This window comes from Bos grunniens, chromosome 18 (genome assembly GCF_055505025.1).
Source record: "Bos grunniens cultivar Pamir isolate PY7600 chromosome 18, Bosgru_T2T1.0, whole genome shotgun sequence".
In the NCBI taxonomy this organism is placed as follows: domain Eukaryota; kingdom Metazoa; phylum Chordata; class Mammalia; order Artiodactyla; family Bovidae; genus Bos; species Bos grunniens.
This window is the reverse complement of record NC_141182.1, coordinates 48,673,009-48,687,940: the sequence shown is the minus strand read 5'-3', so window position 1 is coordinate 48,687,940 and position 14,932 is coordinate 48,673,009. Positions and strand designations below refer to the sequence as shown.

Below are 14,932 nucleotides of genomic sequence, written 5' to 3'. Positions count from 1 at the left end.
AGCGTCCCCTGAGCTCATTTCCCTGTCTGTATAATGAGCACCCCAACATTCACCTCAACCAACGCAACACTTGGCTGACCAGGAGCAAAGAGGCATTGATTCCCAAACAACTGTGCCACTTTCTGTGAGGGATGTGGGGCGGGTGTTGAGAGGTTGGAGTTGTTTGGGGAAAAGGGACGCGGAGTCTTCCCATCCTCTTTTTGCGTTGTTTCCTCCATTCAATTGCGGGGCAACTCTCGGTCTCCCCCCGCAACAACCCCCCCACGTGTTTTTTCCCCCGGCTGGAAAAAGGTCGTGGTCCCTTTAAGGCCCGCCCCTCCCTCCCCCAAAACTTCCCAGTGTCTGCTCTCTTTTCGATCTCGGACGGCCGGCCAGGCTCGCCGCCGAACTGGTAGGGGCTGGGGGCGAGGGGTCAGGGAGGGGTGCGGGGGGATCCGAGGGAGGCGCCGCCCCGGGCCCGCGGCCGCCGTCCGCGTGCAACGGGTGGGGGAGGGGCGGAGGCTGGGAGCTCGGGGGTGCAGATAACGCGGCCGTTCGGTCGCCCGCCGTGGACGCGCTCGAGGGGGCGAGCGGCCTGAAACGTGTCGCGCGGGGGACGGTTCCGCCGCGTCCCGTCGGCGCGCGCCGGCGCGAGGGGCGTCCGGGCCAGGCGCGGGGGCGGGGAGGGGAGGGGCCCCTTCTCTCCCCCTCCCCCCACCGCATTCCTCTGACGTCGGGACCTCGGCGACCCCGCCCTTCAGTCCGACCCGCCCCGCCTTAATTCCGTCGCTCCGATCACGCGTTGGAGGCGCTGCGCCGTCCCCCGTCTCCTTTTGGCCGGCCCCTTCGGATCTTTCCGGGGTGATTGAGAGCTGATTTAGATCCAGATCAGCCTACCCCAACTTTCACCTCCCCAAACTCACAGAGCTACCAAGCCGATCCCACTCTCTTAGTGCCACTGACCCCATTTCAAACTTAGTTTCCACGAGGACACCCTATTTCAGGAAGCCCCTTTCGCCCGAGTGGAAAAGTTCCGTAGCATCTTTAGCCTCTTCCATTCTCCTTCCCTCCTCCCCACGACCCCCCACACCCACTACCCGCCAGCAGACAGCCCCGTAAGGTTATAGAGTTCTTTGGGCCGGATCCTAGGGTCAACCCCGGACCCCGCCCCCAACGTTCCGGGCCTTGGCCGTCGTTGGACCCTAGAGACTGGGTGGGTGTTCTTTGCGTGGGTAGCCCTACCCGTCCCAGAGGAAATGAGGCCCGTCGGACACTTAGAACACCATTACTGCTCGTCTTTGCCGAGTAGCTAGCTAGCACTGTGCCGGGTGCTGTGCCTGGCGCTTGGTGGCGGGCGGGGTCGTGGGCAGCTTCACTAAGATCAACACACAGATCACACAAGCACTTTCATGCTACGAAAAAGGGCATTCACCAAACTGACAACCCAGAATAGTAAGGACTGTCGAGTGAAAACCGGTGGCCTGAGCTATCAGGGGTTATCATAAGGGAAACCGAGGGTCTGGGATGGTAGGGCCAAGAACGCTTTTCAGCGTGAACTGAGCACGAACAAGAGAAATTTTAGAATGTTAATCCCTAATTCTGGCAGGAGGGATAGTGGATTAAAGTGTTCTAGTTCGAAGAGCCTGCTCGGGCATAGATCGAGTGGTGCGAGATTCTTCCCTTTCTGCAAACTAAAAGGAGTTATTTGTGGTTGAATTTAGAGGTGAAGTGGTGAAAGGACGCGGGCGAATTGGACAGGGTCATAAGATAGACGGCAGCAGCAAATGGTTTAATACTGAGGGAAAGGGTCAAATTGAGTTTAAAAAAGTTTTTCCCTCTGGCATTGTGAAGGTTAGCAATGGAGAGGAATAGGAGATAGGGATCGGTACAGAGCTGCACTGGCAATTGCCCTTTAAGAGTCTACCCTGCCGGTGCTGCTCACAGGAGTCCACACACACTCTCGGTGCTCCAGGCCTTCCCTCCTCTGGAGGGTCGCCCCGCCTCCGGAGGTGACTGAACGCGATTCGCGCGTGCGTCCTCGGTCCCGATCCTTTCGTAGACTGCGCCAAAGTGGGTTCCCCTTTTTCACCCAATCAGGGGTCACCAGTGGGCCTAACATCTAGTGAGAGGACTCTTTCCACTCTCAATTAACTAATCGGGCGTCTAGCAGAAGATCGGCGTCTGCAGTAGCCATTGGAGAGAGGCAAAGGGAGGGGCCGTCTTGTTTCCTTGTGGAGAGGCGAAGGGGTCTTTTGGTTTGATGGATTAGCGAGAAAAACCAATGAAAGTGGGAAGGAGGCGGGGCTTTTGACAGTGAGGGTGTGCTGCTCCTATCAGGTACTCCTAAGGAGGCCAGGCCGTGCCAGAAATCCAACCAATCAAGTTAGAGTTTATTTTAAGGCGGCGGGGCCAGAGAAATGACTGGCAGAAAGCTCTCGCCTATAAGAAGTGTCCCAGACAAACGAGGGCGGGCACTCCTGCAGAAGGGCGTGCGCTTTATCCAATAGGCGCGCAAGGCGTATGGAGGCTTCCCCTCCCCCCGCGGCGGGACCAGTGGCTCCCCCTATCGGGTGGGGGCGGCGGGTGACGGGCGTGTCCCTCCCCCAATGAGAGGCGGGGGGAGGCGGGTTCTGCGCCGCCATGTCGCGGAGGCTGCTGCCCCGGGCGGAGAAGCGGCGTCGGCGGCTGGAGCAGAGGCAGCAGCCGGACGAGCAGCGGAGGCGGTCCGGAGCGATGGTGAAGATGGCGGCGGCGGGCGGCGGAGGCGGCGGTGGCCGTTACTACGGCGGCGGCAGTGAGGGCGGTCGGGCCCCCAAACGGCTCAAGACTGACAACGCCGGCGACCAGCATGGAGGCGGCGGCGGCGGCGGCGGAGGAGCCGGGGCGGCGGGCGGTGGCGGCGGGGTGAGGCCAGGGTCCTGGACGCCGGAGATGGTCGGGCAGGGAGGAAAATTTTCTCACTTTGAGGGCATTTATTTGTTGGGGGGCTGTGCGCACGCGCCCAAGCCCTCACTCTGTAGAAGGGGTGGGGGAGGGGCGGGCGTTGGGCAAACGGCGGGGTTTGCGCGAGGACAAGCGCTTGCGCGTGCGCGCTCTACAGAACCGGGTGTAGGGGGGCGGAGGAAACTGCTCGCGCTGCAGGTGCTGCAGTGCGCAGGCGTCGCGGGCTGGCATGTGGGGGCCGGGCACGCGGCCGGGCCGGTTTTTTTTTCTTTATCATTCTCTTCGCTGGCCCTCTGCGCAGGCGCACTTCTCCTGTCCGGGCCTCGTGGGCGGTTGTGCGGGGGGTGGGGGGGACCGCCTGAGCGGGAACTAGTGGGTGGTGGCCTTTTCCGCGCCTGAGTTGGGCATTATGCCTGAACACTGTTTAGTTTTGTAGCGTCATGTTTTGTCTCAATACAGAAATTTATTTATTTGGGGGTATTTACCCAGATCAAAGTATGCCTCATTTAGTGAACATTGAAAACCGGAAGAAAAAAGTTGTGAAAGGTCTTTTTAGATATTTGGAAGTTGAACCATGCTTTGGAGTCATCACAAGTTTGCTTACAATTTCTGGGGTTAGATGGGTGCGGTAGGTTTGATGAACGAAAATGTTCCCTGAGGGGTGGGCACTTTGGAAGGGATTCAGCCTCTTAAGCGTCCTACGTCGAAAAGACAACCAATTGTTACTCCTGGCTTGGAGCCCATTTTTTCTTCCCTGGAAATTCATGAAATCCTGTCCGGTTCAGCCATTTGCAGGGTTTTCCAGGGTTTAGTGGCGCTCTGTAGCTGCGGTTTACAGGCGTTTAAACTGTGTGAGAAGCTTCATTGCATGCATAATACTTAAAATACTTAACACTTTTCTATAAGATAAAGAATGGTGTTACTATTACACATTTGATTTTGTAGCTAAACTAGGGAGCAGCTGGGATTAGTACTGATGAGGGCTGTGGAACTCCAAATCGCTGAGCTGGTAACCTCAGGCGGGTGTGGTGCCTGTGGTTTGTGTGGTTCATTCCTGAAATAGAATCCCATTCTGCCCCTGTTACATGGGCTTCTGCCTAGTGGTTCTCAGACGGGAGGCTGGGCCCAGAGCCCAGGAGAGGAGGAGAAGCTTAATTTTCCTCTTGACTCTCAGAGACTTTTGTCTGTGGGTGGAAAAATACTTCCCCTGGGAAGGGAAGTGTCCTGCTTTTTAGTGATATGGGTTGGAGTTTTGTGTTTTAAGACTTTCCTCACCCTCTTTTTCCTTAGTTTGGTGTCTAGGTAGTATTTTTCGATACAGATTTTGGTGGGAGAGTAAAGACTGGCCTGGATGCCACAGCGTCTGAGGCACCTGCTGGACCTGGGGATGAGTGGTGGGGAACAGCAGTGTTTGGCTGTGTGGTGATGGCAGCTTCCTCCAATAGAGGATGAGCGAAGAAGCTGGGATGAATGGAAAGGGAATGTCCCGGTTCAGGCTGCAGCAGAACATTGAGTCCCCTTTCCAAAGCCACTCTTCCCACATTTCTTTGGTCAGTTGGAAGAGATTGGTTCTGGGAAGAATGAATTAATAAGATGGGGCTTGAGATTTGCTTCATCTTCCATTTTGTCATCTTCAGAAATTAACAGTGAGAGCCATTAGGCAAGTGGCCATCCACTTAGGCCTTCTGCTCTGCTGACCCAGAATCCTTTTGGGATGATTGGTTGAATTGCTGTTCCTTATTGTCTGCCATGTATGTTCTTCCTGGGTGACACGCAAATGTTTTATCCATCTGAGTCCCCAGCAGTGCAGAACCCAGTAGGCCGCCATCTTACACAGCAGAAAGTAAAGTCTTGGTTTTGCTTCCTTTCTCAGGAGAACTACGATGACCCGCATAAAACCCCTGCCTCCCCAGTTGTTCACATCAGGGGCCTGATTGATGGTGTGGTGGAAGCTGACCTTGTGGAAGCCTTGCAGGAGTTTGGACCCATCAGGTACTCGGTCGAGGCCAGGGATTGGGCTTGGGTATTCAAATGAGTTAACTCCTTGGCGTCCTACGTGTCACCGGGTTTCTGGTTGGAAGTAACCTATTTCAATTTCAGTCCAGGTTCCTTTAGCTAGGTCCTGAGGCTCCACTACTCCTGGGGTTAGCCATTGTACTTTGGATAAGTTACAGCAAGTTCTGTGCCAAAGAATGTAATGCCAAAGCTGCAGACCCCTTTTGCTTGTCATGCCGTTTGCGGTAAGGGGTGTAAGGTACGGGTCAGGATACCATGACAGGGCTCAGAGCACTCGAGAGGCCAGGGAGCAATCAGCTCATAGAAGGTTGAAGCTGTCCTCTGATTCTCATTGTCTCCATCCCCCTAAGATGATTGCGTTCTCTCTGTGTTCTCTCTGCCAGCTATGTGGTGGTGATGCCTAAAAAGAGACAAGCATTGGTGGAGTTTGAAGATGTGTTGGGGGCTTGCAATGCTGTGAACTACGCAGCCGACAACCAGATCTACATTGCGGGCCACCCAGCTTTTGTCAATTACTCTACCAGCCAGAAAATCTCCCGTCCCGGGGACTCAGATGACTCCCGGAGCGTCAACAGTGTGCTTCTCTTTACCATCCTAAACCCCATCTATTCCATTACCACGGTGCGTGCCAGCAGTTACTTGTTGAGGTTCTTCTTCTGTATAGTCTCTCTCCTGCCATTTCTCCCTGTTCCCTCTCCCCTGAGTCAGACTGATTGGCCGGTGCCTTTTCATCTTTGGTTTTTACAGGATGTTCTTTATACTATCTGTAATCCTTGTGGTCCTGTCCAGAGAATTGTGATTTTCCGGAAGAATGGCGTCCAGGCCATGGTGGAATATCCTTTGCTGGGAAATGGGTGTTCCTTGAGATGGGAGCTCACAGGAGTCCATATTTTCAAGCAGCATGTGTCTCCTGAAAACCTGCCTTGTGCCAGATGCCTTCATAGAGCCCATGGTCTCCTGGGAGGGTTAGTTAAACAATCACATGTAAACAGATAACCCTTGAACAGCACAGGCTTGAACTCTGTGGATCCTCTTAAGGTGAATTTCACTTACTAAGTGCATATTTGAGTAGTAGGTTATCTGTAGTTGGTTAAATACATTGGTTTTCAACTGCACAGAGGTCGGTATCGGTAAAACACACCCGTGTTTAAGGGTTAATTGTATATTGTGAAAGTGCAGTGCAGAGTTTAAAGCGTGAAGGGAAGAAAGAGCATGCTGTGAGCTATAAGGGGACAGAATTTACAGAGGTTCTGGGAAGGTCTCTGAGGAAGTGACGTCCTGTTTTCACATGGAGGTGGGAACTGATACGTGCACCACCGAGAACACCACCTCTGCAGAGGTCTGCTAGTGGGCAGGCGCTTAGTGTTGGAGAAAGCAAACAACCTGACAACTGAGGAGTAGCGAACAGAGGGTTCCTTAAGACATCGAAGAAGTTAGGGTGGCCCAGGCAGTGGGGTGAAGGTTGGATCAGGGTGCAGAGGGAGCTCAGTGATGGATTTTTCAGGACAGGAACATAATCTCGTTGACATTTCAGATGCTGTTCAGGCTTAGTCAAGACATGTAGCACCAGGGGAGGGTTGGGCTGAAGAAGGTGGTTTGACCTTTGATGGTGACAGAGAAGGCTGATGCTAATATCTGGGTTGCGGGGGGAGTACAAGTCATAGAAGAACTCTAGCTAGTTTCTGTGCCTCAGCGCAGCACTCTACCTGTCTCCATAGGAGTGGCTGTGGGCAGTGAGCTCACCCCTGAGCCCACTTGGAGCTGTTTTTGGGTGCTGCCTTGCCCTCATTCCCCTTTGGCCCAACTTGAGCTCTTTCCGAAAAGCTCTTGGGAGGGGACTTTGCCTTAACTTGATTCACGTTTGACTCTGTGCAGAGTGCCCAGCGAGCTAAGGCCTCACTCAACGGGGCTGACATCTACTCAGGCTGTTGCACTCTGAAGATAGAATATGCAAAGGTAGGTCTGGGAAATGGCTGCCCCTTGTCCGCTTCTCAGGTGAGCCTAGGGCCTGGCTGATCTCAAGCTTTGTTTTATCCCTGCAGCCTACACGCTTAAACGTGTTCAAGAATGATCAGGATACTTGGGACTACACAAACCCCAATCTCAGTGGACAAGGTAATCCTGATGGCCGCTTTATTCTAAATACACCCGCCTTGCCTTCACTTGATTAGTTCACTTCATAGACCTGGGCTCAGGGTTATGTAATGCCATTGGGCTCCCTGTGGACATGGGAGGGCCTTAAGGATCAGCTCTTGGAGAAGGCACTCCTGTGGAAGAGGGTAAATAAGGGGCCTCTACGTCCTAGCTGCTGGTTGCGGCCCTTTGATGCAGCTGAGGATGCAGGGTCAAGGCAGAGGCCTGGGTGGGGTGGGAAACAGAGCACAGGCCCTGGCAATGGCTTACAAACCAGTGGCTCCTAGCTCCCAGGCGGGTTCTGCCGCTCACCTTCTCGGAGGCTGCTTAGGGTCACTGACTCCGTTCTCACTGGGCTAGGAATGGCCCTTTTGCTGTCCACTATTGACAGGGTCTGCTTGTGGGGAGAGAGACGGGGGAGGTGATGAGGGCTCCCAGGCCTTTGCAGCAGAGCCTTTGAGCAAATTGACCTTGTGAAGTTCAGACACCCCGGATTGGAGAGGGGCAGACACGCCTTGCCTCACTTGTAGAGGGGACGCAACATCTCTGCAGGGGGCCCAAATGGACAACCCTCTTCCTAGAATCTCTCAAGAATGGTTTGCCTTGGATAGGAGGGAGAGGTGGAGCATTGCCTTTGAAAAACAGCAGCACCCTCTCAGCCAAACCACCCGTCTGTTTCTGTTTTGGTCTGATTGTTTGGACTAGGCATGGGCTGAGGGAGGTGGCTGGTCGCTGACATCTCACCAGCCCTGGGAAGCCAGAGGCGCCTGTTCCTAGGCAGGCCTGTCCTGCTTGCCCTTGCCGCTGGGAAGCCGTGGGCCGGGTGGGCTAGACTCTTCCCCAGGACCCTCACAATGGGCGCTATGGGGCAGGCTGCCCCCTCCAGAGATCAGAGGCAAATTGGTGACCAAGTGAATGTACCAGAGCGGGCAATGGCATTACATGACTGCTAACAGAAACACGGCAACCAACCATTTCTTCTCCAAGGAACATAAGTAGAAGATGTGCAGACCGGCAGGGGCTAGTGGCAGGGGCTGGCTGTGCATTGGTTTTGATGCCTCTCAGCTTTGGCCGCCCCCAGGCTCGGGGTCAAAAAAAAAAACGAGAGCTGATGAGGTGACCTGGAGTGAGGGCGGTGCTTCGCCACCCCCTCGGGAACCAGACTTCAGCGGCTCTGCCTCTGCACATTGCTCACCAACACACAGGGTAGAAACCACTAGCTCTTCCTGGAGAGAACAGAACACGCAGCCTCCACCACGTCCCCAGAAACAGCCGCAGACTTGAGCTCACTACATCAAGAACACCACCACACCGCGCTCCAAGGAACAGCTACAAGCACAGAGACAGAGGCAGACAGAGACAAAGAAAGAGACGCAACATGGCAGCAGACACTGCTTTTTACTAAACATTAAAAAAAGTCAAAATCCAAGCAAACTTGAACCCGAAAATGTACACAGAAGTAGGAAACACAGAGAACAGAGCTCTCCCAGCCAGCCAGCGGCGCTCTTTTCGGAGAACGATTCATAGACTGAAGTAGATTCCATGGGCCTCCAAGACAATAGGATCCTCTCCATTCCTCGCCATGTGGGTTTGGTTTTTTTGTTTGTTTTTTAAGTCCTTTGGTTTGGGGAGGGCCTTCTTTTTTTTTTCTTTTGTGTTTTGATATTTTTTTTTTTCTGCAGTCATCGGCTGCCAACATAATCTGCACCAGCGGAGATCAGAAACCAAAAAAAAAAAAAAAACCACAACAACAGCAAAAAAAAAAATCAAAAAGCCAAAACAGACCTAAAACCAAACAGCTCAGAGGTACACAGTTACCTGCTGGCGGGTAACCAGGCGCGCTCCCAAGGCCAAAAGTGCGGGCATAGTGGGGCCACTGGCACACCTCACAACCAGGAGACACGCACACGGAGCGCTACACAGCCAGCAGCACCGCACTGAGCACACAGTGAGGAGTGACAACACGGAGGGACACTACCCACTGCATACACCTTTATTGTCCACTTTCTGGTATCTTCTGAGGACAGAACATCTGTGAGCCATTTTTGACTTAATCGAGACATTGACTTTAAAATCAATTCTTTTTAAAGAAAAAAAAATTGTAGCGGATGTGTACCGTAACTTGTATTTATGACTGTAAAACCATGTGATGCAGGGTCGCAGTGTATGTTTGGTGGGACGCCATCTTTCAGAACTGTGCTAACTCACTGTTGAAGCGTCCAATGGTAAGAGAAAATACAGATTTGTTTTTTGTGACAAATGGATATTGTACTCTGTACTTCTGCTGTAAGTAACCCTTTTCCATCTTTGTAATGACTGTTGGAAAACAAAACCCAGGCCGGGTGGCAGGAAAGGGCAGTGGCCCCAAGCCCTGGGTTTTTGGAGTCAGCCAGGCCTGGGTTCAAATCCCGGCTCAGTCACTAACTTGCTTTGTGACCTTGGACCAAAGTGTCTTAACTGCTCAGTTAAAAATTAATTGCTCATTATCCTTATCTGTGAAATGGGGCAAAAATATTAGTACCTACCTCATAGGGTTGTTGTGAGGAATTTAAGAAACAATGATGTCTGTCTGTAAAGCTCTTAGCACCGTGTCTGCCATTTGAAGTGCTAAGTTAAGGTAGCGATTATGAACTGTAGCTGTGGGTGGGGCAGGGTGGATCTGCGCCATTGTCTTGAGAATGTTGATGCCTTGTACATGATGCTCATTTGAATTGGTTCTGATGATGCCCTGTTTTGTCCTTTCCTTCAGTCCCTCTCCTTGGGGTGAACATGATGAGCGGGGAGGGTGACTGGGACCAGATTTGAGAAAATCGTCTCTAGAGAGTGGGCCCTAGCGCTCGTAGAACCTTGGGGCTTCAAGGGCCCGATTTTACCTTTCTGCTCCTCCCTGAGTTATTTTATGGCTCTTAACTCCTTTGCCTTTTTGGGAGTTACTGTAGAATGCTGTTCCTGGCCCCCAGTCAGCTTCCATAGTGGCTGCAAGTTCCCCAGGGGGCCCAAGAGCTGACCTTCCTGACAGAGCTCTGGGAAGTGGGAAGTCCAGAATCTGGCTTCACCCTTCACTGGGAAAGGAAAGCAGCCTGCCTGCACTGGGCAGGGCTCAGGGAGGGACGGTGGGCTCCAGCCTTGAGACCTGGGCTTCATGCCCACCCTGGATCCAGCCCTGGGAAGGCCGGTGCCCAGGCCCTCAGGAGCCAAGGGACGCTGAGACTGTGCCCTGCAGTCAGGAGGGAGGGAGATGCCCATTTCCAAGTCAGCCTCTGACTGTTCTCTCTGTCTACAGGTGACCCTGGCAGCAACCCTAACAAACGCCAGAGGCAGCCCCCTCTACTGGGAGATCACCCCGCAGAATATGGTGAGGGCAGGGGGTTCCCCTCCGTGGACTCCCGTGGCTCGTGTGCCCCTGCCCGCCGCCCGACACGCAAATTCTCACCCGCCCTCCCTCTCTTTCCTTCCCACCCCCCAGGAGGGCCCCACGGTGGGTACCACAGCCATTACCATGATGAGGGCTACGGGCCCCCCCCACCTCACTACGAAGGGAGAAGGATGGGCCCACCAGTGGGGGGTCACCGCCGGGGCCCAAGTCGCTACGGCCCCCAGTATGGGCACCCCCCACCCCCTCCCCCACCACCCGAGTATGGCCCCCACGCCGACAGCCCTGTGCTCATGGTCTATGGCTTGGATCAGTCTAAGATGAACTGTGACCGGGTCTTCAATGTCTTCTGCTTGTATGGCAATGTGGAGAAGGTGAGCTTCTGCTAGGTCCTCTGCTTTCCTAGTAGACCTGACAGGCCCAAGGGAGGCCCTGATCCTCTGACCCCTCAGTGAGCAGAGAGTGGGCAGGAGCCTTTTTAGAAGCAAGCAGGTCCAGAGTGGGTAATAAGGATTTTCTCTGGAGCGCTTCAGGTGATAACAGCAACACTGAGCGCTCTGTCTTGCCAGGGGTAACAGCTGACTGGGGCTGCCTGGTGACTGCCGACCTCAGACTAGGTGGTTTCTGCTGTCAAACCCATCTGGGTCCTGAAAGCCTTTTGCTTTGCAGCCCCTGGCCTAGCCCATTGATAATAGCAGCTGGCAAGTGTCAGGTATTCTTACTGTATCAGGATGGTGTTAAAGGTGTTATAAGTTGCTTAAATTCATTATAAGAATCCTTAGTGAGACAAGCAGGGAAATTGAAAGCATCGGGGGCAGCAGATAACTTGTCCAGTTTCACATGCCTTTATGTGGAAGCAGGACTTCTAGCTGACACTGCTGTTTTCAGTGTTTGTATAACAGCCACAACTCAGTATTTGTACATATTCTGTGTTGATGGGAGTAAGTGCTTTTCTCCCCCTGTGGCCGCTTTTCTGTTGTGCTTCATTAAATGACCCATTCATGGGTTGGGTCCTGCCATTAGGGAAACACTGCCAAGTGAGTCTCTGCTGCCCAACTTGGGCTCAGCACTTGGTGTGGGCCAGGCCAGTGTCTCTGTCCACCTGTCTTAACAAGTGAGGAAATAGAAGCCTAGATCCAGAGCCGGAGTTCACTTGCTTTTAACTAACTCGGAAGGGTCAGCAGAAGGGTCTCTGGCACCTGACCAGTGGTGCTGACTGTGACTGCCCTTCTCAAGGTGAAATTCATGAAAAGCAAGCCGGGGGCTGCCATGGTGGAGATGGCTGATGGCTATGCTGTGGACCGGGCCATCACTCACCTCAACAACAACTTCATGTTTGGGCAGAAGCTGAATGTCTGGTAGGTACCCCATCTCTGTGGGCTTGGGAGGTGTGGAGAGGGGAAGGGCAGTGGAGCCCACTCTGGACAGGGGTCAGAGGAGCACAGAGCAGCCAGGTGCTTAGCCAGGCTGGCATTGGGTGTGATGGAAGCGTCTTGTCAGCCTCTCTCCGCGGTGGAGCAGGGCCCTGCGAGGCACACAGTGTTGTCAGATGGGAAAGCCACAGTAGAAGGCGGGGGACAGCTTGAGGTCTGACGGGGCTCCCCTTCTGTCCGACAGTGTCTCCAAGCAACCAGCCATCATGCCCGGTCAGTCATATGGGCTAGAAGACGGGTCCTGCAGTTACAAAGACTTCAGTGAATCAAGGAACAACCGGTTCTCCACTCCAGAGCAGGCAGCCAAGAATCGCATCCAGCACCCTAGCAATGTGCTGCACTTCTTCAATGCCCCTCTGGAGGTGACTGAAGAGAACTTCTTTGAGGTGGGTGCTGCGGAGTTGGTCCCTCAGCACAGCCATCTGAGGAGGCCATCTGTTTTCTTATTTTTTAACAAATATCTATTGAGCTCCCACTCTCCTGGGCTTTGGGTTGGGTGCTGGACACATGTCAGGGACCAAGGAAGGCTCAGAACAGCACAGAACACCTACCAGCAGTGGAGTCTGCTGTGCTCTCTGCATCTTTGGCAAGCTAGAGTGGCTGCTCATCTGCCGTGAGAGAGTCCTCCTCGTCTAGATGGTAGGTTGGTGATTGGAGCCCAATCTTGAAACATCTGCGCTGTCAGGCCCTCTGGGGCCTAGATGACATTAGAAGGGAAGGTCCCATTACAGTGCCCTCAGAGGGGAACCAGGCAGCTTCAGGGAAGGGTGGGAGTCTGACTGCTGATTTGGACTTTCGGCCTTATTCTAGCCTGAGGTGTTGCTATTCAGTTCAGCAAATATTTACCTAGTACCTGCAATACACCCAAATTAACAGCTGAAGATGGGAAATTTAAAAAGCAGTTCCCCAGTGTTTTTCAACATAATAGTGATTGTACTTCAGTCTTTGGGGAGGGGGATCATAGGGCCACAGTGTGTGTGAGAAAAGCTTAGCAACTCCTTGTCCAGAAAAACGCAGGTGTTTGGTTGTGTGCTTGCATTCCACCATGTGGCACTTCTTGTGTTCCTGAGTCTGTTTTCTCTCTCTGTTGCAGATCTGCGATGAGTTGGGAGTGAAGCGGCCATCTTCTGTGAAAGTATTCTCAGGCAAAAGTGAGTGAACTGCCCCGCCTATCTCCACAGTTCCCTGGTGGTACACAGGCAGCTCCCTGGCTCCTCCTCAGATCAGCCTAACACCTTCATTTTCCCTCAGGTGAACGCAGCTCCTCTGGACTGCTGGAGTGGGAATCCAAGAGTGATGCCCTGGAGACTCTGGGCTTCCTGAACCATTACCAGATGAAAAACCCAAGTGAGTATCTGTGTGTCCTGCAGTCATCTCCCTTGTGGCCTAGTGGGTTGGCTGGCTTCCTGCCAGAGCCATCCTTCGTACCGTCAAGACAGGGCCCTGGAGATTTCCTCCTTGTTGCTGACACAGGCAGGTGGGACCTGGTCGTCAGGAGAGCAGCCTGCTGTTCCACATGGGAGGGCCAGCCTAGCCGCTTGCTGCCACCCACTCTGCCAGCTTGGGAGTTGCTTAGGCTTGTCCTCCAGGGAGCTGGCATTCTGTGTGCGTCAGAGGCTGGCTCACATAATGCCCAGGAAAAGGGGGGCTGTACTAGCCAGCAGGTAAAATTCACCTACCCAGTTCCTGGGCAGGCCTCTCCTCATGTACCAGCTAAAGAGCTGGGAAAGGGGTCCTCCTTGCAGTTAAGGAACAGAAGGAAGAATGCCTTGTGGATTTGGCTTGTCTTTGAATCTCAAAACTGGCAAGGATGAGTTAGACCCCCGAATTGCAGAAGAAGATGTGTGCAAAACCAGGGAAATGCGGGGAAAGGGGCCCAGTCATGTCTCTCTCCTCTCTTACAGATGGGCCATACCCGTACACTCTGAAGTTGTGTTTCTCCACCGCTCAGCACGCCTCCTAATTAGGTGCCTAAGAAGAGTCCCATCTGAGCAGGAAAACATTTCTTTCTTTTATGCTGGTTTTTTTTTTTTTTTTTTTCCTGCAAATGTTCCTGTATTCCTTTTTTTTAAATGCTAGTTTAGTAGAGGCTTTAACCATAATGGACTGGCTGGAAGTCTAAAGGGGGAGGGGAAGGGGAACTGATATCTCCCAAGATTAACCTTCACTTTTTAAAAATTATTGTACATGTGATTTCTTTTTTTTTTTTTTTTCCTGTTCATACATTTGTGCTGCCCATGTACTCTTGGCACATTTCAATAAAATTGTTTGGAAAATAAAGGTCACTTTCTGGGATTCTGAGGTGTGTCTGCTTCCCTCCCACTCAGTCTTCTGAAGGCAGGCAGGGTGGCTAGGAACAGCTGCAGCCTCCAGAGGGACAGACCCAGCTCCGAGGAGCAGTGTGGGCCAGAGCTGTGGCTTGGGGGTGATGCTGGGAATTCTGAGAGTCTTTTTTTGTCTATAAGGGGAGTTTTCCAATTTGTGTGTCTTTTAACAAAATGCATTGTGCTGTACAGTGATCTCATATCACATGCAGGGCAACCTCCTTATCTTTACTCCTAACGTGTGGATGTGTCAGAGTTTACTTGGTCCCGAAGGTAATTTCCGATTATTTGGTTTTGCAAACAGTACTGTGATGTGTATCTTTACACAAACTTCTTAGGCAACTTCCCTGATACTGATCTAGAAGTAAATTCCTAGCAGTGGAATTGCCGGATTAAAGGGTATGTTCAGTTACTGTTGATCCTCCCTGATAGTGGTGACTGGGAGCAAAGTCCAGTGCCTTGTGTGTGTATCCCCCACTTGTATGTGTTTGTATCACCACTTTGGGGATTTCCTGTAGAGTTTTTAAACAATACTGAAGTCAAGTGACATCAGATAAACTGCTTCATCAGGGTGGAAATTTAAGAGAACCTCTAAACAAGGAGAAACTACAGTCACTTGGTAGCCATAACTTACAAAATCGTACTACTAGGTTTTAAGCTACTTGGGTAAAAAGTAAATTTCTCTACTCTGACTCCCAGCACTCAGCTTTCTTCCCATGTTAAGTTCTATT

The 14,932-nt window shown here is 52.6% G+C and overlaps 1 protein-coding gene across 5 annotated transcripts; it reads left to right on the top strand.

Annotated features, from left to right (window-relative positions):
• The first annotated feature begins 337 nt into the window (after nt 1–337).
• On the top strand, nt 338–14,157 carry HNRNPL (heterogeneous nuclear ribonucleoprotein L). Of its 5 annotated transcripts, XR_015145944.1 has the most exons (14): nt 2,605–2,883; nt 4,796–4,914; nt 5,322–5,559; nt 5,686–5,771; nt 6,798–6,894; nt 6,981–7,053; nt 9,227–9,296; nt 10,355–10,426; nt 10,538–10,818; nt 11,681–11,802; nt 12,062–12,263; nt 12,971–13,028; nt 13,129–13,224; nt 13,782–14,157. XR_015145944.1 is itself a non-coding variant. In XM_086352363.1 (13 exons), the coding sequence occupies exons 3-13, from the start codon at nt 5,335–5,337 to the stop codon at nt 13,838–13,840; spliced, it is 1,371 nt and encodes a 456-aa protein (XP_086208489.1). In that variant the 5' UTR covers nt 338–391; nt 4,796–4,914; nt 5,322–5,334; the 3' UTR covers nt 13,841–14,157. The 5 variants fall into 5 exon arrangements, 3 of the variants coding, with proteins under 3 accessions (XP_086208489.1, XP_086208487.1, XP_086208486.1); XM_086352363.1 differs by lacking the exons at nt 2,605–2,883; nt 9,227–9,296 and adding an exon at nt 338–391; XM_086352361.1 differs by lacking the exon at nt 9,227–9,296.
• The last annotated feature ends 775 nt before the right edge of the window (nt 14,158–14,932 follow it).

Bases quoted from the DNA above. Each gene is read 5' to 3' on its own strand.
- HNRNPL (XM_086352360.1), top strand. From the start codon at position 2,620: ATGTCGCGGAGGCTGCTGCCCCGGGCGGAGAAGCGGCGTCGGCGGCTG. The intron at 4,915-5,321 runs GTACTCGGTCGA...TCTCTCTGCCAG, and splicing joins CAGGAGTTTGGACCCATCAG to CTATGTGGTGGTGATGCCTA. The intron at 12,264-12,970 runs GTGGGTGCTGCG...TCTCTGTTGCAG, and splicing joins CTGAAGAGAACTTCTTTGAG to ATCTGCGATGAGTTGGGAGT.